General features: G+C 34.2%; 1 protein-coding gene across 2 annotated transcripts in view; it reads left to right on the forward strand.

Moving 5' to 3' along the window:
* The first annotated feature begins 7 nt into the window (after positions 1-7).
* The window catches only part of STXBP5 (syntaxin binding protein 5 (tomosyn)), a 130718-nt gene continuing 106720 nt past the window's right edge, over positions 8-24005 (forward strand). Inside the window, exons 1-2 of one of the 2 annotated variants that reach the window (XM_004673922.1) lie at positions 8-150; positions 1407-1504. In XM_004673922.1, coding sequence (XP_004673979.1) covers positions 10-150; positions 1407-1504 — 239 coding nt within the window. In that variant the 5' untranslated portion in view covers positions 8-9. The remainder of the gene's footprint in view (positions 151-1406; positions 1505-24005) is intronic. The other variant, XM_004673921.2, reaches the window with a different exon arrangement.

Below are 24005 nucleotides of genomic sequence, written 5' to 3' on the forward strand. Positions count from 1 at the left end.
GCCGAGACCATGAGGAAATTCAACATCAGGAAGGTGCTGGACGGCCTGACCGCCGGCTCGTCCTCCGCCTCGCAGCAGCAACAGCCGCCGGGGACGCGGGAGCCGGAGATCCAGGAAACGCTCCAGTCCGAGCACTTTCAGCTCTGCAAGGTGAACGGAGCGCGCCGCCCCGGGAAAGTCGGGGTCGTTCTCGGGGGACGGGGGCTGTCACTCGGGTTGACGCGGGAGTGCGAGGGTAGAAAGCCAGAACCGTCCTACCCTCGACTCAAGGGCTCTCTCTGCCTCTAGCAGGCGTCTGCCGGGTGGGTTATTTTGGAGATTGACATCATCTTACTCCTTTTCGTCGATTTCCCCCTCTTCCCTTTTCACTGGCAGCGGTCATTTCGCGGTTGCTGCTCTGATGTGTTATAGCAGGTCTTTCTTTCGTATTCCTAACAATCTGGAAACCTTTATATTCAGGCGTGTTAATTTATCCACCTGCTTAGAAGTTTCCTTTGGAAACAGTGTGTAATGAATATTGTTTATCAGGAGGTCAACCTGTTTGAGACGTTCATAGTTTCCCTTAAAATGTGGTATAAGGCCTAAGATGGGAAATGATAGGGTGTTCCTGGCATTTTGGCTAGTAAAAGTTAACGCTGTGATTTTTTTTGCCTATTAATGGCACAATTGCCATAGCGGAGTGGAATCACAAAGAATGATGCAGCGAATTGATTCACCAGCAGCTCAATGGGAAACAAACTTGCCTTGGTCCCAATACCTGTCTTCCTTAGAAATGCGCATTCTTATGTCAAGAGTTTCTTGAAAGTGTTGTACACTTTTCTTTTGACTGAATGCCCTAACAGTATCGAGGCTTTACTAGAAGAAATTCGGAATGGTAGTCGAACTTCCTTTCGTTTCGTTACAGTTGCAAAACGGGGTAGATATGTGAGAATTGCTTTACTGACTCCTTGACTGAGTTGTAGGGCAGCTTATCGAAATTAGGATGTTATTTCACTTGAAATAAAGAATGAATTGCATATGGGAATGAATGTACCCTTGTTTTTTTTTGTTTGTTTGTTTGTTTTTGAACACTGCATACTACTTTGGTCTCCTTCATTCTAGTAGAGGATGTTAATAAGACACTAATGAGCATTATGGAATGCTAGTGTGATAGAGAAGCAGAAAATAGAGGGTGTTTTTTGCTTTTTGTTTTCCCCCTTTTATTTCTGGCTCTTGGAATAACTTGTTTGTTCATGTAGATTACTTGGATTTTTTCTTTCTTTCTTTCTTTTTTCTTAAAGTAGTAAGAACATGTATATGTGTCTTGTATCAGTAATAGTTTCAAGATTCTAATGCCCTAATTGACTTTCTGTTTTTCAAATTTTGCTCCTGTCTTGTTTGCTGTGATGCTACTTGACCAACCCAAGACTGTTCGCCATGGATTTCCCTATCAGCCCTCAGCCCTGGCCTTTGATCCTGTACAGAAGATCCTGGCAGTGGGAACTCAGACTGGTGCTTTAAGGCTGTATCCTTTCCTGTACTTTTATTTATTTGTTTTTTAACTTTGACTGTATTCTCCCTAGTCCTGTTTTGCTGATTAATTCTTTTCCTGTTTAATTCCAAAGATCAGGCAATCAGGTAAATATTATGTGCAATTATGTAATGTTGGCTTTTCCCTTGATTTTATGTATATTAGGTTATATGTTGCTGTGATATTGGTCATTTTATAACTTATGTTAATTAGACATGTATCCACATAAAGATCTAAAGTTTTGTTATAGTAACTTCGTGAGGAGCAGGAATTTTTAAGTAGAGACAAATCTGCTTATACTGTTAAGTGGAATGTGTTAAAGATGAGGTTTAAAGATAGTAGTAGTGGGCATATTTTAATTGATTTTTAAAATACTGTGGTGGTAGATGTTGAACTGATGACCTATTTATTATTCTAGTGAATCAGAGGTTAAGTTTAATCTGGTCACTTCTGTCATCCATCCAGAAAGTCAATGGTAGAAGACAAATTTAGAAAAAAAAAAAGTTAGATATGAAGCATTCATATTTATACAAATTTTAGAGCTTTTCCTTTCATGTAAATGAAGGAGTGTGCTCCTCATAGGTTTTTCCTTTTATACATATAAGAACTTAGGTTAACCTGCTGTGTGGTGAGGTATTAGTAAAGATGAAATTATTGTTCCTGCTTTTGCATGAACTATTAATTTGATCCTAGCATTTTTTCAAATACACACTTTTCAAGATCATTCTTTTGGTCTGAACAATGGAAAATACTTCTCATTTCCTTTTTAAGCTACTTGAAATAAAATTGTGTTTGCTTTTACTGTGACATTTGTCCATACTTAATCTGAATACACTTAATTTTAAATGTAAGATTTTGAAAGAAAGAACTTTATCTGTAGGGCAGCTCCTTCCTACATTTTATTGAGATGGTGTATTACTAATAAAAAAAGATCATTAATTCATCTCAGTAGATACTAATACTTGTCAAAAAAAAATAGCTAGGAAAGCTTTACCCTTTACATTTAAGTTTTTCTGGCTTCTAAAATGAGAGAGTGGGGTCTGCATTTTCTAGTAACCTTTTAAAGTCTTCATCAAATAATTAGTATGGGCATCATGGTACGCCTAAAATGTGATTTATGTATTAGAGTACTGTCAGCACAATGCTATTAAAAGTTTTCAGATGGGTCATTGAATTATGTTACCAAGTGAAGTCTAACACCAGTAGTGAACTCAAACCCAGTAAAGTGGTAGAATCTGAGTAGCCACAATCTGAGTCTGAACTTCCAAGATAGTATGTCTGTGTGTCTTTTGCCCAAATTTTAGAGAGTTGAGACTAAAGTATCTTTTGGCTTCCATTTAAATGTCTTTATTCCTAAACCCCATCATCACTACCTCTAGGATTCCTATTTTGTCTTCGTAAAGATGGGAATAAAGTTAATTTTGTCAGAGTGGGCACTAAGTGTTAAGTATAATTCTGCAGTGACATGACTAATACATACTTAGATGTAGATAAACTCTGTGAAACTGAAAGCAGTTTTTTTGTTGTTAACAATGTCATTACTGAACTAGAAAGCTGAATTAGATCTTTTTTTTTAGATTATTTTGTTTTCAGTGGGTTAATATTTACTGTTTTCCCAGTATAACCAGCTTGTTTATGGTACATAGCTTTTTAAAATCTTTTAACCACCAATCTGTTCCTTACACAATTTAATGTAAGTGAATATTACCAGTGAACTTGATTTTTTTTTTTTTAATGAAACCAGATATTTTTCTTAGGCCAGATTTTTAACTCTAATACATTTGAGCAAGTTGGCACAAAGGGAGAAGTTAAAATGCTAGTTCACATGCCAATTGCCAAATCAAAGCTTTTCAGATACAGCTTTGATGTGTGTGTGTGTGAAGTGCTTATCATATATATATTATATATGTAGCAAATGTATGTTATATGTATTTAGATAGAAGCTATCTATATCATTCATATCACATATATAACATTTGCTGGTGCATATTTTTATAATTAAACATAAAAAGTATAAATGAAAATGAAGTATATAAGTACAAATGAAAGTGAACCAGGCTTACAATTCAAAATTTCTTCATCCCTCTCACTGTATTTAGAATGAAGTCAAGAAAACGTACTTACCAAATCTATTTCTACTTTCCCTTTTTAATGAGATTATATCAGCATTCCAAAGTGATAAATTCTTTTGCCTGCTAGTAATTCCACCTAGTCACTCCTTCTATTCAAGTTGCAAATGAGCTTACAAGCTTTGTTTATCATGGATTTGATTCATATAAAGTGATCAAGACCTTTTATTTTAATCTGATGATCTCCACATATGTGATTTAAGACATGTTTCTCTAAACCTAGATACCTAAAATGTGTAAGCTTTAATCTCAAAATTCCCTATAGTTTAACATGTAGAGTTTTTACAAGTTACTGTGTTATCCTTCCTCTTTTATATTATTCCATGTTACAGTTGGTTTCTTCTGGTCTTTTCTTTTACCCTCTTCTGTTGTATTCAATTTATCCTAAAAAAGGTCTTTGAAGTAGAAATATACTTCTAGATTAAAAAGTCTTTTCGTCTTTTCATTCATTTAATGACAAAGCACAAAGGAGTCGTTTTTCAGAATGTGATTGGGCTATTAGAATTCCAAGTGCACTTGTGATTTGACTAATAGGACATCTTAATTTTTAGAAGATGATACTGTGTAAAGCAAAACAAAGTATACACACTGATGTTAAAGCAAAACAAAGTATACACACTGTGGGAAAGTTACATCTGATACCTTATGGTTCAACAAAAATTAGTGAAAATCTGAGAATTTAAATAATATACCATTAAGGAGGTAAAATAAATTTAATGAGTTTACTGTATGGCAAGGGACTGATGATATATTTATGCTTTATATTCAACCTTCTTGGTTTATTCAGAGAATAAGAATCAGAATGTACTTGATAGGAAGCAGGTAAACGATTTTATGTATGCAATTAAATGTTGGTGATATAATTAATTATCTAATTTTATCTTTTTGCCATATATTAGTAGGTAGCTGTGTTTTATTATCTTGTCTGGAGATTAGAAGTTGGAATAAATTGTTTTCCTATGGGTGAGAGGGCCAGGGATGAGTCTACCTGAAGAATAAAGGCCTTTCTATTAATGTTGTATATATTATTTGGACTCCTGGCTTATAGAATAATTTTGTATTCTTTTGTACTGTGATGTGAACTTGAGCTTCCCTGATTCTACTTGTAAAATATTTCTGTCTTAACACAGTGAGGTCATTCTATATATAAGTATCTCAAGTACTAGGCAGGAAAATGGTATTTTAAATCTACTGAATTTTTGTAAAGTTTGTGTTTTTGTTATAATTGTCAGCATTTAAAGAGCATCATTTATCTTCTTGAGTTGAGAAAAATACAACTTGCAGGCAACCTCAGCTTTGATAAGGCAAGGACTGTCTTAAATGGCATTGTGATGTTGCTGAAGGCAGATTTATGAAACAGAGTTTGGACCTCAAAGTTCATCTAACTAGCATGTTAAGTGCTACATTAGATTATAAACTATGCCTGAATTCTAGTTCTTACCACTAAAGAACTAGATGTTCTTGATTTCTTTTTTTCCTTCTAAAATAACAGCTCTGCATTTAGATCATTTCTTCAAGAAATAATTCTGTGTTTCTAGGCAATTATTTATGTTCTAGGTGAATATACAAAAGAAATGAAAATGTGGTGCATACTGTCAAAAAAGTTTCATTCCGAATTAAAGGACTGAATTAGATAAATTGAAATTATAGACTTACTCAGTCAACTTACTGTACACAAAGTCAGATTAATAGGTGAATTATTTGGATTTGATGACATTTCTATGCTTAGTATATAATAGTCATATGGCCATGACCAGGAGGTAGGAGTGAGAAAATTACTCAAGGTGAGCAGTGTGGATGAAAGCAGAGGAAAGGGAATTGCAGAATTGCATGGTCGTCTAGAGGCATTCTCAAGAGCCTACTTGAAATAGTCACCCTTCATTGGGGCCAGAAATAAGGAGCCCATTGGTGGACAATGTGACTTTTAACCTGAGCTATCTGTATTATTCAGTGAGGACTCATTATAGTTATATAAGAAAATGCTGACGGGAGATGTGATTTTTAGGATGGCTAATGGTCCTGAATGAGAAGAATAGACCAAATGAGACTTCATAGGTAACTATTAATCGATATAGGTAATGTGGTGTATCCAAAACACTGGTAGAATGGAAAATGGAAAGGGACAGGATTTCTTTATATAAAATCTTTGAGGGAATAATGAAAAAATGGTAATGAAATCTTGCAAATACTTCAGAGACAAATTACAAGAAAAAAATGGGAAACTTATATAAAAGGATATTAGAGTAGTTGGAATTAGGAATTTTTCACCTTTTACTTTGGTCTTACCACCATTTTGAATATATAGCCTAGACTTCTTATTTTTAGCCTGACAATTTGATACTGCTTTTCCATTTGATTTCCTTTTGACTAGGTCTTTGGTGATTGTCTGGGCATTGTTATTGAGGTAGTTTAACATCACTATTATTGTTTGACTTTGTCCATTTATTCTTAGTAGTTCTCAAATAGTGATAGCATTTTGTGCAGGATTCTGTACGTGGTTCTGTGGATTTGTCCAGCACACTGCAGACTTACTAAGTGTTGGTGTTTTCTCTGTTGTACGTGTGAGAACCCAAACAATCCAGTGTACTTCCAGGTTACTTGGTTGAGAACCATTACATTTAGTCCAAGTTCTTTGCAAGTTAATATAATAAACCTACCTAACTGACAAAATTGGTATCAGAATTAATACAGTGATGTGTAGAGTCAAAAGCAGTAATGTATATATGCAGCTTTAAATCTTTGTAGGCACTGTTTTGGTGGTAATAATGATATTATTAAAATGAAAATTTTTATTACTTGCATGTAAGGCTCTTTATTTTAGCAAATACTTGTTGAGAGGCAGCCAACTACCAGGCACTGATTTCGATGGACTTAATGTCATTTACTTTTACCACTGATTCAGTCTTTGAAAAAAAGTCTTCCAACACTGATTTTTGTTTTCAAGTATGTCTTTAAAATGCTTGTGTTCTGAGCCACAAATGTGCAGAATTGCTTTTTAGATAAAGTAAAATAATATATGTGAAAGTTTATTATGCACAGTAGGACATAAATGATAATTCATTGATTTTGTACTTGTAAGATACCATTAGAATGTTTGAATTGATGCTTATTATGTTTAGTTTATAAAGCTTAATTGCAATATTGGAAAACAATTTAGAAATAGATTTTTGTTGTTGTTCAAAGTAGTTAAACAATGTAGCAAAAATTTTAGTAATTTTCCCTGTCATGCATTTTGTTTATAGAAAAATTTATAGATGAATTAGTCATTTGGACCCCTAGCTTTAGAGGAGAAATGAAAAATTTTGAAATAGTGTTACTTCGGAACTCTAACTTCTTCATTAAAGAGAGCTTAAAGAAAAGGATGAATGAGCTCTGGCAGCCGTAGGTTGTGATTCTCAGCATGAACCACTGCAGCAGGAGAAACAAGCACATTTACTTTAGAAACAACAAACAGAAATGGGTGGCTGTCTGGAAGCAGTTATTTTGCATTCAATTTCCTTTGGAAGAAACAAGGTGTGATAGAAACTGAACGGAATTGAAAGGGCTACATTTAGTATGGCATCACATCTCTTCTTGAGAAGCCTTTTTGTTCTAAGTGAGGTGAGTTTTTATTTCTATTTTGTATTTAGTTTTCCATCTTTATTTTTAGTATAATTTGCTTTTGAAGTTATGCCCTGACCTTGCTATCCAGAGGAAAAGTTAAAGGAGTCTTGGGAAAATTACCTTTATCATTATAATATACATGTCTTCTAGAATTCAGACTAATTTTGGTAAGTCAACTAAAATCTCTGGGCTTTCATTTTCTTTCCTTTATTGCATATAAAATGTGGATTTTAGGGTACACAGTTTCCAATAGTCCTTCCAACTCTGAGATCAGAGCATTTCTTTTCCTGTGGAGGACTTGGGAATGCCCTGGACCATCTCTGTCCAGCGTGGCCTTCTGATGATGGAGGGTGAAGTGCTTTGGTTTTCATGACTGCATTCATCGTCCAGGTCAGCAGACTGCATGAGCATAAAAACTTTTGTTTACATAAAGGATCAGGTAAAAGCACAGGAATAACAAATCCTTTTGTTTTGAACCAACAGCTCAGGTAGAACAGTAAAATGTTAAGTTTTTTTTCATTTTTGAATAACTGATCAGGTCTGCTTATGCATAGGAAATTTGGAGCATTTTAAAAATATGATCAAGAAGTTTCTTGGGTGTTAATATCAGGATATAAAATTGAAATGAAATTACTTTAGTAGTATTGTACCTGATCACATCTTAACTGTTAGAAATTTAGAATAGATACTGTCTTCCCTGAATTAGTGATAAGTAATTTGAATACTATATTTGATAACTATAGAGAATAAGTTGGAATAGTAATAACTGAATCTAATAATAATAACCAAATAATTGGATTATTTAGTGAGCATCAATAACTAAAAGAAAGCTTTGGTTTTCTTCATTTGACTTTAATGTCATGTTTTGAAAAATGACAAGTTATTTACAAGAAAATTAAAAATTAGAATCAGTGTTTAATAGGCAAGCTTCCTGTCCTGTTTTAGTAAGTTATTATTAGAAGGTAAACTCAGTACTTTAGATTTCAGATTAATGAAATGTTTTTTAGCTTAACATAAACAGATGCCCATTTAAGAGTGTAACAATAGGGCCCTCCCTGGTGGCTCAGGGGGTTAAAGCACAGCACAAAGAAGTTAAAGCCACTCTAGCAAGAATTTGATCCCCAGCCCCTGAAGTAACACATGGCTCAGTAGACCTCTCCTGACCCCCCACTGCACCCCTCAGCAGTGTACTTCATTGATCAGCCTGTTCTGCTCCTCACTCTGTCTCTGGTGAATAATCCTCTCACTACCCCTACACCTCTGGCCTATACCCCAGTTCTGTATGCACAAATAAATAAATCTAAAAAAAAAAAAAAAAAAAGAATGCGACAATGACAGAGAAAGGGACATTTTACAACGTACTACCTTTTAGTTTTGAATGTCTTTTAATTAAGATAGGGTTTAAATGTAATCTAGAACTACAAAACTTCTTGGGAAACAAAACAAAGTGATTGCTTTGCTTTTTATGAAAAAAACTTAAGAATTCATAAAACTATAATCATAATAGACTGCCAAAATGTACCCAGTTCTTTAACTTCCTTTAGTTACATGTGAACGAAATCATTCCTAGGAGAAGTAATAGCTGCTCATTTGACTATCCAGACTTCATATAAAGACATTTACCCTTCTAGCTAGTAGGCAATTAGAAAATCAAAACCTGGGCTTACAGATTATTGAGTGTTATTTTTTCTATTAAAGATTTTTAGATGGGTAGTGAAGATTTAACTGTTACTGTCTTGTTCTTTACTTTGAACCCATTTTTTTTTTTTAAGATTTATTTATGCATACAGAACTGGGGTACAGGCCAGAGGTACAGAGGTGGTAAGAAGATTCACCAGAGGCAAAGTCAGGGGCAGAACAGGCAGATCGATGAAGGGAGCAGCAGGTGGGTCAGGAGAGGTCTGCTATGCCATGTGGGTCATCTCTCTGGCTGGGAATCAAGCTCATGCCGAAGTGGCATTAGCTTTTAGTGCTGTGCTTTAACCCACCTGGGAGGACCCTGAACCCATTTATTTGCAACAATAAAAAATAGACAGATTGGTTGTCTTCCATTTATCAGTATTATTTTTAACATATTTGAAGAATTAAATATACAACAGTAAGCTAAGTTCAGGTTCAGTAGTCTCAGTTGTTTTAATCTCTCATTTTCTTGTATTTCATTTTAAAGGGATTTTGGACACTGGTTCTGTTCACTGTGTAGCTTTTTCCATTTGCACTGTGGGTGAAAGGTAGACTGGGTATAGGGGAGTTACGGGAAAGAATTAATGACAACATCTATTCCTTACTGCTCTCAATGTTCCACAGTGGGCAGTATGTTAGCGATTCATTTAAGACTGAAAACTTTTTCCCTGTTAAAATAATTATTAAAGCCCATAGTCTTTGTCTTTGTGATGTGATGTACATTTTTTTTTTTTTGGTTTAATTCACCCCCACTTCCAACTCATATAGTCCCCCCTTTTTAAAGTTAGCATTTAAAAATTTGCATTTCTATATTACCATTCTTTAAATATCATGTTAACATTAGAGGTCTAAAATTAGACCTTTTGGACGTTTTAATCTTGAGTGGTGTCTTCATTTAGAATACTGTCAAAAACATTATAGCATATGAGAAGCTGCAGTACGGTTTAAAAGCAAGGCAACTGAGAATCAGCCATACCTTATGCTTTATCAAGTCCAGACATTAGATAGTAATTGCGGTACAATCACAAAATCAAAACAAAAGGAAAATACAGGTTCTTAGATGATCAACTTAATTTGTTTTCTACTAACAATTACGTGGAAGATGGCTATGTCTGTGCACTGTGTTTTTCTTTAAAGTGGTGTGATCTAAATCTTCAGCAGTCAGCAGATTTTTTATTTATAAAGGGCTAAATAGTAAATATTTCTCCTGTATAGTCCTTTGACACAACTGCTCAGCTCTGCTGCTGAAGCCTCAAAGCTGCCACAGACAATACATAAAGGAATGAATGTCAGTATATTTCAGTGTAACCAGGGAGTGGACTAGATTTGACTCCAAAGCCTTGAGTGACTATCTCTGTCCTCCTAGTTTATGTGGCTGTGTGTGTGGAGTAAACATTCAAGAATAAATTACTAACACTTTTCTAGTTTCATAAATTACACTTGCATTTGTTTAAATTTAACCTTTAGTCATGAATAGAAACACACTGAGGATCAATAATTTTTAATGATTTATAGTACCTTTGTAAATTATTTTTTAGAAGTAGCTTTTGATCTTATGACAGAGACATTTTATTTTCTTGAATTATTTTTAGTATAGTAATGAAGATATTCAAGTAGATGTCCTTTGGGGTAATTCAGTGATCAATGTTATTGACATACTCAGCTTGAGACTTTTACATGCTAGTTTCATTAAAACAAAGTTCATATTAAACTGGGAGTTTTAATTATTGCATACATTACAATAACATAGTTTATAAAAATAAAAATTTTAGCATATGTATATGTATACTATATATAATTTATGTATACTATATATAATTTAATAAAAATAATTGTTATCTTGAAAACCATGAAGTTGCATTTGCAGCCTTCTAATATTTTTAATATTTCCCATAGATAAATAGATATATTTAGATTAATACCTAAAAGTGACTATAAATATTTTGCTAAAATATTGGGATTTCCAAGATATGTGCAAATTTTTATTTAAAAAAAACTCATTTCCGGCCCTCCCTGGTGGCGCAGTGGGTTAAAGCGCAGCACTGAGAATCTGAAGCCACTTCCGCATAAGTTCGATTCCCGCCTGCCGCCTGCCCCGGAGGAGACCACATGGCGAGCCAGACCTCTCCTGGCCCGCCCGCTGCTTCCCTCAGCAGTGTACTTCTTCAATCTGCCTGTTCTGCTCCCCACTCTGTCTCTGGTGAAGCCTCTCACCGCCCCTGAGCCTCTGGCCTGTACCCCAGTTCTGTATAAATAAATAAATAAATCAAAAAAAAAAAAAAAAACTCATTTCCATCTGAAAGAAAGTCTTAAAAAGTATCTCATAAGCCTCTGAGAAGGAAATTCAGGTACATAGTAACTTTCTTTAGTCTTAGTTGAATATGTTACATGCCTCTTCTTAGAAAGAATATACAAAATTCTTTAATTGGAAACTGAAGTGAATTTTTCCTGTTGGCCACTGTTTGCATCATTTTCTGGTAGTAGTAAATGTAGATGGAATTTTATTTAGTAAATAAGGCTTATTTCTACTTGATTCCATTCTTCCACTGTTAGTCTCCAGCTGTTAATCCTTTTGGAAGCTGTTATATAACACAGATAAAATGAAAGGGTGACATGTGGAGCATGTTTTTTTTATTTTCATTTGTGTTCTGGTTTAAAAATGAATAGGTGTAGGATAACTTTAATTTCCATAAAATGGGGGAAAATATAAAGACTGTTTTAAAGAAGATTGATTTAAATATGCATCGAAGAACTGGGTTACAAGCCCTGAGGTGTGGGGGTGAGGAGATTCATTAGAGACAGAGTGGGGAGCACAACAGGCAGATCTACTGAAATGCACGCTGAGGAGAGCAGTGGGCTGCACAGGTCAGAACTGCTGGACCACATGGATCAGCACCCTGCCAGGAATGGAACTGGCCACAGCCCCATAGAAGGAGAGCGCTGAGACTTAACCCCGATATCACCAGGGGCAGCCCCATAGAATGTAAAGACTTTATATTAAAAGCTAGCTGATATTTTTGGTTTTGTAATAATCTTTATTTGAAAATTAAGGTTTTTCTTAGCACATTTGCAAAATATGCAGTCTGGGAAATTATTTGGTAATCATTGTTTTACAAGGTCTTGGTTTTTAAAGTAGGGATATTTATTTAATAGTTTTTGGTCCTGTGTCCTTTTCAGTGAGTGCTGTCTAGAACTTTTGAAGCTGTTCCTGGTGAGACCGTCTGTTGAGTGATTACTTTACTCTTTCTGAAAGTACATAATCTCTTCTTGTAATAGCAGCACCTTTGCTTCCCACAGCAGTACTCTGCAGAGCTGACTATAAATCTAGTGACATCACTATTGCAGTACTTTCTGTTAAATTGCTTTCCTTTTGTGTATTCTTTTTGTCTTCTAAAAGAAAAAGAAGTGTCGAAACAGATTTTTCCATTTGTTTTTGTCTTTGTGCTGTCTTTTCTTAATATTTTATATGTTTCTCTTAAAATTCACTTTCCTCAAGTAAAGAACTTAGCCATTAAATGTCTGAGAATGGATGCTGAGTAAAAAGTTGTTTTTAATTGATAGGCAAAAATGTAGGTTTTTTTCTTGTTTGTTTAACCTAGACCACTCTTAATGATAAAGTTATTTCATAGTAGATTGAACAGATATTTCACTTAAAAGCATATTTATGTGTCAAAAGCCACTGTAAAAAAAATGCCTGTGGTAATAAATATAATTCATTTTGACCTCTTAAGAGATAAAACTAACACTAAAAACATGCTAATAAGAATGAATGTTTTCAACCATTTAAATTTGTTTATGAATAATAAAAAGTTCTTGTTCAGAATAATAGTGAAAGAGGCTGCTAGAAGTCTGTCTCAACCCATTTAAAACTATAATTATGTATTAGTCTAGATACTGCAATTACATTTTTGTTTTGGTGTTTGTTTCATTCATATTAAAAGAAAGCAGTTGACTGGCAGCTTTTGAAATATTGATAGACATTTATTATAACACACAGTCATGTTAAGCTGGTTGTAAATATTGACCTATGTAACGATCATAGTTAATTTGGCATTTTAATATTTTTTTTATTTCTGAATAGTACATGTTACAGATTTGCTAAAATGGTCTAATAGACTGTTAGAATTTTAACTCATCAGTAAAATTAAGTATATATACTTATGTAGTCATACATCTGTGACTAGCTTCATTTATTAATGTATTAATTTTTAAATTGATTTTAGTTTTTTTAATAGATATATATTTAATTTATTCATACAGAGCTGGGGTACAGGCCAGAGATGCAGAGGGTGAGAGGATTCACCAGGGACAGAGCAGGGAGCACAACAGGCAGATCGATGAAGTACACTGCTGAGGGGAGCAGCGGGCAGGCCAGGAGAGGTCTGCCACGCCATGTGGTCACCTCTGGGGCAGGTGGGGGTCGAACTCATGCAGAAGTGGCTTAAGCTTCTTAGTGCAGTGCTTTAACCCGCTGTGCCACCAGGGAGGACCAGATTTTAGTTTTTAAAGCAGCTTTGTGTTCCTACCAAAATTGAACAGAAGTTAGAGAGGTATCTCGTGTATCCCTTCCCACTCAGCTTAGCTATCCCCAATATCATTATTCCTCACGAGAGGTATAGCAGGTGGTACTTGTTATAATTGGTGAATCTACATTGACACTTTATAGTTTACAGTAGGTTTTACTCTTGGCGTTGTAGACACTATGGGTTTTAACCACCATTGTGATATACAGTATTATTTCATTATCCTAAAGATTCTTGATGTTCTATCTGTTCATTCCTCCCTTCCCCCTAACTCCTGGCAACCATTGACATTTTTCCTGTATCCACAATTTTATGTTTTCCACAATATTATGTAGTTGGAGTCATATAGTTTGTAACCCTTTTAGAGTGGCTTCTTTTACTTGGTAAATATGTATTAAAATTTCCTCTTAGTCTTTTTTTATGGCTGATAGTTCATTTCATGTTTTTAGCACAAAATAATATTCCCTTATTTGTATATACCACAGTTTATCCATTCACCTAATCTTGATTGCCTCCAGTTTTGGCTATTATGATCAAAAGTAGTTTAAAATACCTATGTATATGTTTTGTGTAGAAGTAAGTTTTTGTTTCATTTCAGTAAATATAAAAGGTACAGTTACTCGATTCTTCTGTTAAGAACATATTTAGTTTACTAAGAAACTGTCAAAGGATCTTCAAAAGTAGTCATACCATTTTGCATTTCCATCAGTAGTGAATAAAAGTTCCTGTTGCTCCACATTATCCTTAAGTATATATGATGTCAGTTCTAAATTTGGGCAATTTTAATAGATTTATAGTGGCATCTCTTTATTGTCCTTTGATATGGAAGGTTTTTTTTTATGCACTTATTTCCATCTGTACACCTTCTTCTGTGACGTGTCTTTGGCCTACATTTATATGTTTTTATTTTCTTTTATCTTGTTTTTTGTATAATTTGAATAATATGTTTTCAGGTAAGTCTTTTTGCTTTTATTTTCTCTAAATCTGTGATTTGTCTTCTCATTCTCTTGAGGAATATGTTTTGAGAGCAAACCTTTTTAATTTTTTTTTTTTAAGATTTATTCGTACAGAATTGGGGTACAGGCCAGAGATGCCGAGGGTGAGAGGATTTACCAGGGACAGAGTGGGGAGCAGAACAGGCAGATCGACGAAGTACACTTCTGAGGGGAGCAGCGGCCTGGTCAGGAGAGGTCTGCAGCGCCATGTGGATCGCCTCCGGGGCAGGCAGGGATCGAACTTATGCGGAAGTGGCTTTAGCTTCTCAGTGCTGTGGTTTAACCCCCTGAGACACCAGGTAGGGCCACATTTTTAATTTTAATGAATTATAGTTCATTCCTGGATTCTACCTTTGGTGCTACATTAAAAAGTCATCACCACACACAAGGTCATCTAGGTTTTTTTTTCCCCCTTTAGGAGCTGCCCTAAAGGAAAATGATCCACCACCTTAGAGTATCGAATAGTCAGATATGGTTGCTTTAATCCTTCAACATTCATTAATTTTAGTTTAGGTTTTTTTTTTCCCCCCTCTGCTATGATTCTTGCTGAGGTTTCTCCTGGTTGGTTTGTTTTATAACTTGTAGTTCTCTGTATTCACTTGTTGGTCTTTACAAATTTGGTGGTAGTAGTTTATCTTCTGTCAACTCATTTCTCAAAGCTCTAAGAAGAGTTGTTTGAGTTTGATCAATTTTTTTCCTTGTTAGAATAGAAAGGTGACTTTCAGATTTCTCTGTTGCTATACCAGAAACTGAAGTCTGTATTAGTTTTACAATCTTAAAGAAAGTATTATCATCAGAAAGAGGTTTTAAAATTGATGTTTGTCAAGGACATGAAAATACTAATAGAGTTACTCTACTATAAAAATGTAAATGTTTGATAATGGCTTTGAAATGCAGATATATTTATAGGTCACAAAATTAAATGTTCTTATTCAACTTTAGTAAGTACTTATTAAATCCTTATTTTGAGTATATTCTTATCAAGATTAGAGAACCAGTTCATAGATAAGTAGCAAGGTATTAAAACTTTGGGAAGTAAGATCTATGATGAGAAATTAAGGAGACCCATGGTTATTATTCGTTTTGAAGAAAAGTCAGAAATTATTTAAGAATCATATACTTTATGGAAGATAATGCTTTAATTACACTACATATGCGATGTTTTCCAGGTTTTTTTTTTTTTTTTTTACACCATGGCTATATAGTGCAATCTATGCGGATATGAATAAAAAACAAAAACATATAAACAGTGCCCAAACATGCACTTGGCTTTCCTCTCTTGCAGTTCAGACTCAGTGACTCTGGTATGGGACCTGACGCCTGTACTTTTTTGTTTTTAAATTCTATGGATGCTTACAGTGTAGACCAGAACTGAGAGAGATACTGGATAAATGTTTATTTAACAAGTTGGATAGCAGTATTTTTAGTGAGGCAGATGGTAGATAAGAAACATGTTTGATACAGTAAAGAAGATGCCTTTGTAAAGAAATTGTAGCATCTTGAGGTTTGCAGTCTATCCATGAGGAAACAGGCTGATGCTGTGATCTACCATAACTTTCAGAAGCAGGACTGTGAGACTAGTAGACAAAATGCTTGTGATAAGGAAAGAAACTGGTGTTCCAGCTTTGTATTGTATTGTTTTCTCAGCTGTGTATAACCTGAGAACCAGGAATAAAAAAAGATGATGTAGTCTAATGAATTTTAAGTGTATAATTGTAAACATGCAGGTAATCTCACTTTGATAAGGACTAAGGTTAAGGATACACATGAGAAGGCTTCAGCAGACATAGGTTGTCTGAGCTTTCACAGATCCTTTTGCATATTTTCTATTTTTTCCTGGTAATTTACTACTTGAGAGATCTAATCTAGTAGATTATATTATCTTGAGTAGGATGAGTGAATGTTGACTCACATTTATTCCTCATAAACATGTGGAAAAATAAATGAAACAGCTTTCAGAAACCAAGTGATTTCTTTTATATGTTCACAGGAAATAAATGAGAGTTGGCCTATGCTAAAGCTTATTCTCTTTACATGTTAAGAATGTTTCATTTTTACATTCATTTAAAATGTTATATTTTAAGAATAGTTGACCATATTATGGTGGTGTTTCGATTTTAACTTTGTTACTGAAAGATAATTACATTATGGTAAATCTCTTCAAGATTGATGCTGTTTAAAAAAAATAAACACTGAGCCTTTATTCACACAGAATAATAAACCATTTCAAGCAGCTAATTTTGAAGGCTATAGGATACTTGAAGAGTTGTAAATTATGACTTACTGAAGGTATAAGAATGTACTAAAAGAAATGGTAGCAGAAATTATCAGAGGAGTGGACATCTTCAAGGTTTCTGATGCATTAAAATTATACCCTTGGGTTTACTTTTATTGCTGTGGTATGAGGGCAGTTGACTCTTAAAGTCTTTTTTGGTTTGTTAGTAAAATATCTGCTCAAGGAAATACTTCCTCAGAAAATCATATAATTAAGTGTACATTACTATAGAAAAATTTACTAGTTATTTTTATGTTCATGAAAAATAGAGTCTTCCCTATTCTTATCTGTAAACTTTGCAGACTGTAAATGTATTTTCCGAAACTGCATACAATATTGAAGTTCTCCAATTGCTTTCCATTTTATATATACTCGCCTTCCATTGCTAAGTTGGAGAATTGAGGCTGTCGCTTTTGGAGAAGTTGGAATAATGCCAGTACTTTCTTGGCTTTTGCATTCATTGACAGGAGTTGAAGAACAGATTCTCTGGAAGATATGTAATCTTTGAAAGTCTTAATGTATAACTATATCAGTCTCGATGATACACATTCTTCATCAGAATAATGGTTGTCAAAATATGTAGATGATACACAGTGGTAGTGACAGCAGTGCAAACTTGATTGGGAGTGATACTTTTGGAACTTAATTACTGGCTGATGTCCCATGGCCTTCTTTTTTCTGAACTTTTTAATACTATTGTACTTTGCTGACAGTACAAATCCCAGAAGGAAGAATAAACAATAAGAGGAACTATTGCTATGATTATAATACTCATCTAACAAATGATTGGAAGAGTAAGTGAATAGGCTGGTAGTGGACATTCATGAAACTTTTAAGAGACTATCTAGTGCAGTGTGTTCAAATAGAAGCAGTACTTTTCACTTTGCTACTATGCTTTTTGCTGTATTCCTAAAATGTGAGCTGATTTTAAGCCTAACAGTATATATCTACATAAGCACTTCTCTTAAGCTTTAGAACTCATTTTTTCACTCATTTATAACTATTTATTGATATGCGCCAACACTGTTCCAGGTACTTGGGGCAAAGAGAAAGAGTGCTTTGTGTCTGTTACATAATTTCCTTAAAAGCCTAGGTAGCTTATATGGAAAGTTTTCAAAGATAATCTTAATCACAGGTGGAACCTTCTGAGAATACAAGGAATTATATACAAAACCCAAATATTAGTAGAACTGTTTCCTAAGCAAGGAGGAAAATAAAGGAAAGGCATTAACCTGGAATTCTAAGATGACTATTACACCTTACAAGTGGACTGGTATTTGCGGAAATGTCTAGAACATTTTTTTTTCTCTTGTGTCAGCTTTATGGTGTTATGATTAGCAAATGAAAGTGTATATACTTTTGCAATGTGGTGTTTTGATACACATATATGTTGTAAAGTTATTACCTTAATTATGCTAAATAACATGTTATCCTCCATAAATTTAATATTTTCTGTGTGGCTACGGGGAAGGGAGCAGGGTCATAATTGGAGTGAAGAACACAAGGGATTGGGGAGATGGATCACAGATGCTGTGGGGGTGGGGGACTCAGGCTACACCTGAAGGGAGAAACAACTTTTTCTTTACAAGATCAGTTCTTACCTATAAAATGAACACTGGGCATAGCCTTGGACTGAACTGCCATTTGGCTCTAATGTTTCTTTGCTGGACTTTAAAACCTTCAAGGAAGGATAGGGACTGTGCTTTATATTCCCACTGCCAATTGAAGTTCTCAATTAAGAAAAATTGGGTTAAGCAAACATAGTTAAGGAACACCATACTGTCACTTGCTATCTTTACTTCTCAGGAGCTACAAAACGGGAATCCTGAGAAATGGAATGTTCCATTTACAGGACTCTAATTTCCCCTTTATTCTTGCCGCCCAAATGTGTTAAATGAGGAAAGAAGATAGAGTTGCCAAGAAACCTGTGGTTGTGGAGAAAGGAGATAGATTAGGCACGTGTTTAATTTTGCAGAATGTAAGGTAGAGTGAGAACAAGGTATTCCTGTGAGGGCACCTGGAGCGTGGCTGCTGATCCTATTTTACTGGCTGATGTTTTGTAAGTCAGTTGATTATAGTGCTAGAAGAAAGTAAATAACAGCTTTCTGTTGTATGTTTGGTTCTATACTTTAAAACACATTAGAAGAAGCTAAATTTGTTCAGTAAGGGTTTATAAATGAGTAGAGAGGGGATTATGTAAATTCATAATTTCATCAGCTGTTTTAGGGATTAACATGCTTAAGTTATTAGATGGAAATACACAGTCATAATTTATAAAGGGAAAGATTTTTCCCTAAAAATTTTATTTACATGAATTCCTAAAGCCATAGTATTTCTTTAAGAAGTCAAAAATTACTGTTTGGTTAGGAGAGCACTATATTTTCTTTGTTGTTTATCTGTCAAATTCTTCTTGTGTTTAAATCTTGAATGAAATAATTTTTAAATTGTATGTAGAGCAAATGTAGATAAGGGGTTTACTTGAAAAAATACTGTCTTAGTTTTTCTTTTTAGCATTTTTAAAAATTTGGATTGCTAAATAATTACAATCATACACTGCTTAGGAAAGATTTTTTGTATATTTATGCATATATGAACTGGGGTGCGGACCAGAGGTGTAGGGAGTGAGAGAATTTATCAGAGACAGTAGGAAACAGAACAAAGAGATTCGCTGAAATGTACTGCTGAGGGGAGCAGAGACCCGGGACCCGACAGGAGAGATCATACTCTGTAGCTTTCTTCTCCCTTGGTTCTCTCTACCCAGGCCTTCTCAACTAGTTAGCCACTTTCTGTTATATGGATTTGTCTAGTTTATACATGTTATATAAATGAAATCATCTAAAGTACAGTCTTTTATCATTGGCTTTTTTTACTTAGCATATTTTCAAAGTTTACTTGTAGTGTGTTATTTATTACTAGTTCATTTATTTTTAAGATGATTATTCCACTGTATGAATATATTGCTGAATTTATTCAGTGATCAGTTGATGGGCTTTGGATTTCTTCTTTTGAGTATTATGAATAAAGCTTCTTCTACATTTGTGTAGAAGTTTTGTGTGTGTTTATGTTTTTATTTTTCTTATTTAAATTCCTAGGAGTGGAATTGCTGAGACATAGCAACTTTGCCAATCCATTTTTTCCTAAAGTGGTTGTACCATTTTATGTCCTAACAATGATAATTCAGCATTTCTTCACATCCATGCCAACCCTTGTTGTTGTCTGTTTTTTACTATAACCAGAAGGTGTGAAGTGCTATCACATAGTTTTTGACTTATATTTCCCCAATGACTCATAACAATGAGCATCCTTTTCCTTTTTTTTTGTTTTTTGTGAACTCTTTGCATATCTTCTTTTGAGAAATGTCTTTTCATCTTTTTCCAGGTCTAAATTGGATTTTTGTTGCTGTAGAGTTATAAAAGTTCTCTATGCAGTATGAATATTAAATCTTCATCAGATGTGTGATGCACAAATATTTTCTTCTATTTTGTAGATCGTCATTTCATTTGGTTTTAATTTTGATAAAGTCCAATTTATATAGTTTTCTTTGTGGCTTGAAATTTTGGTGTGTCACATGTAATAAACCATGGCCTCCTCTGAGACAGAGATTTGTTCTTAAATTTCTTCCAAGAAATTTATAGCTTTAGCTCTTTGATTTATATTTTTGTTCCATTTTGAGCTAAAATTTGTATATAGAATGAGATGGAATCTAACTACATTCTTTTTCCTGTGGGTATTCACTTGTCTTACCACCGTTAGTTGAAAAGTCTTTCTTCACTGGATTTTGATACTCTTGTACTCACATTCATTCCATTGATCTGTATGTCTGACTTTATGTTAATACCACACTGTCTTGACAACAGTAACTTTCTAGTAAGTTTTGAAAATGGGAAGTATGAGCCCTCCATCTTTGTTCTTTTGCAAAGCTATCTTGATGATTCTTGACCCCTTTACATTTCCATATGAAATTTTGAATCAGCTTGTCATTTTATCTGCAAATATCTGGAATTCTAATATTGAATTGAGGCAATTGTATAGATCATTTGATGAATATTGCTATCCTCACACTATTAGGTCTTCTATTTTATGAAAGACATATCTTTCCATTTAATGTAAATTGTGTTTCAACAATGTTTTGTAATTATTGTTGTGCAAACCTTACATTTTTTATGTCTTTTTTAAAAATTTTATAACAGTTTATTTTTACATCATTTTGTACATTTTTTTTCCCATCTCAATTGTAATCCCCGCGGGTTTCCCATCACCAAGTCACCCGTGTGCCATCACCATAATCCCATGTACTTCCCTCCCCATCTCCCTCCCCCCCCCCGTTTTTGATCCCATTCCCCACTCCACCCCTGCAAAATGTCTCTGGTATATGGTTGTTCATTATTTTTGGCAAACCTTATATTTTTTAAGATAAATTTATTCCAAAGTATTTTACTTTTTGTGATGTTACTATAAATGTTTTTTTTGATTTACGTTATGGTTTATTGCCTGTTGATGGATGTATAGTTGAATCTTATACTTTATATTGTGCAAATCACTGGATTTGTCTATTCTATAGTTCTTTAGTGGATTCCTTAGAATTCTTCGTATACAAGATCAGATTATCTGTGACAACAGATGGTTTCATTTTTTCGTCTATAATCTGATACTTAGATACTTTTGTTTACTTTATTGTCTGAGCTTTCCAGTATAGTGACATATGAACATGATGAAAATGGACATCCTTTTTTCCCTGAGCATAGCAAGAGGCCTTTCAGTTGCAGCATTAAGAATGATGTTTGTGGGAGTGTTTCTTTTATGCCCCTATTGGGTTGAGGGTGTTCCCTTTTCTTTGTTTTATCATGAAAGGGTGTTGAATTTTGTGAAGGATCTTTTCTGTTTCCATTGATATGATTGTGGAGTTTTTCTCTTTTAGTCTTCAAATACAGTATTTGATTGAGCTATTTGAAGATATTACTTAAATATATATTATTATGTGGAACAGACCTCACAGTGTTAAAGATATATACATCTTTGAAGGTATTATTTTAATATCTTTAACATTGTGAGGTCTGTTCCACATAGATTATCTCTAAAATAATTTGGTTGATCATCTTATTTATGGGGACATTTTTAAGAAAGCTTTCTGAAAATTTCATTTAGAATTAGGATATGCTAGTGTTTTTGCTTGTTCTGCTGAGCCATAGCTCTTCATTCTTAATAGTATTGATTGTTATGAGCTAACTTGAAAAATGAATCTAGAAAAATTATTTTAGATTAGCATATTGCTTATGCCTAACTTTTTTGTGATGTTACCTGCTACTGAGAGTTGTTTTCTGTCTAGTTTTGTAGCATTAGACCAGTCTGACATCACACACCTCATAAGTAAAATATTAATTGTAAATGCTTCCCCTATGTTTATTCTCCAATTTTAAAATGACTTAGAGTAGGTAGAAAGTGACATTTTTCTCTCTGGGGAAAAATGGTCTGTGTACATGTGTGTGTGTGTTTGTGTGTATGTGAGAGAGAGAAGGAGAAATACAGGGCCTCCGTGGTAGCCTATAGATTAAGTCTCAGCCATATCACCACTATGAGTTCAATCCCCCACCAGGGAGCAGACCAGCAGGGTATTTCAGTCAGTTTGCCTGTTCTGCTCCCCACTCTTCCTCTCTGAATCCTCTTGTTCCTCCCTCCTACCCCAGAACCGCTACCCACTTCTGGCATACACTCCAGATCATCTAGGCAAAAAAAAAAAAGACTTGATGATATTAGTGTTACAGACTTAGACTGATTTCAAGCCTCAGTTTTTCTTAACCATGTAGCTGTATGGCTTTAGGTAAGTTATTTGAGCTAGTACCTGAGTTCCTCATTTGTAAAATCAGAGCTTATAGTAGAAGTACTATTTATAGTATAATAATAAATTTATAATTAATATAAATATTTATATAGTACTTGGCACATAATAATCAGTAAATCTGAACTGCTATGATAAACTTCAAGACCTTCTTTCCAAACAGAAATGAAAAAAAAAATGCCATTTAATCTGTTGGATGTAAAACAAAACTTATTTTGAATTTGATTGTACAGTATTTTACTTTGTTTATGCTTATCTGCCTTGTATACTTCTTCCTGCTTATTCTTCCTTGATTGCTAATTTCATTATGTTAAGTTTTTCCTTAAATATCTCTTTCCTCCATTGCTTACTTGTCAGATCATGCCTAAATGTAAACACTTGGATTCAGAGGCTTCCTTCCAAATTCTTCTATTTACCTCCTGTAGCTCTGCATCAGGATTTGATAGCATATTTCTGTACAAGAACCACAAGTCTGGCTGTATAAGGAATAATTGGCATGTGTATGGGTCAGATAAATCAATTGGTTTAGTCCAGAGACAAAGACTATAGGGTTAGGTAGACATCATAATTCTTCATAGGCAAGCAGTGGAAAATAGAAAATAAAAGGTATCTAAGATGGAAAGATTGCATCACTTTTAAAAGAATACACCATTGTTCTGAGTTAGAAGGTATATGTTTTGAAGCCAGGAAATAGTGCAGCCTTATTTAACTTCGCTTTATAATTGATTCATGTATATATAAAATGATAGATAGAATTATTATTTCTGCATTTAACAAGTGTCTTTGCAGAACTGCTTGAGACATACTCTTTCCTTAGGGTTTTCTAAATTTTAATTTCAGGTGTTTTGTGTCCTCACTTTTTTGTGAACATAGCAACAATAAGTGGGAATAAATTAAGCAGATCTTTGTTACAGTGTTTGATCATTTTCTGATGAAACTTAGCTCTTAGTACTGTCAATATTAGGGAGAACCATTTATGCAAGAAGCAATAGTTAGCGTAGAAATGAATGAATAAGAATAGTTGTATCTATGACATGCTATTTTGTCATCTCCTGTATTAAAGTTGGTATTTCCTTACATTATGATTTTATGTCCATTGTAAGGTAACTTTAGTTCTTATTCAAGTAATGAACACATTCTGTGAAATGATAATGACTGCTTTTTAGTGTGTATCCTCTGTAGTTGTGATCATCACTACAGTTTTGTAAGCTAGACAGTAAGTGCATTTTATAGAGAAGATACTTGAGAGCTGTAATAATTCTTCCACAGGTCACAGCAAGTAATGTCAAGGCTGGTTTATGGCCTGGCTTAAAGGTCTTAATCTCACTCTGCCTCAGATATTTCAGTGGCACCTAAATAACTACAGAACAAGAAAAGGTCTCTGTGCAGGCCTCTTCTCAGTCAGTGTGGGCTTCATAACCTGCAGTAGAGCTGGAATTCTGGCACTGCCAGGA

This window comes from Condylura cristata, unplaced genomic scaffold (genome assembly GCF_000260355.1).
Source record: "Condylura cristata isolate star-nosed mole 26May11 unplaced genomic scaffold, ConCri1.0 scaffold00001, whole genome shotgun sequence".
Classification (NCBI taxonomy): domain Eukaryota; kingdom Metazoa; phylum Chordata; class Mammalia; order Eulipotyphla; family Talpidae; genus Condylura; species Condylura cristata.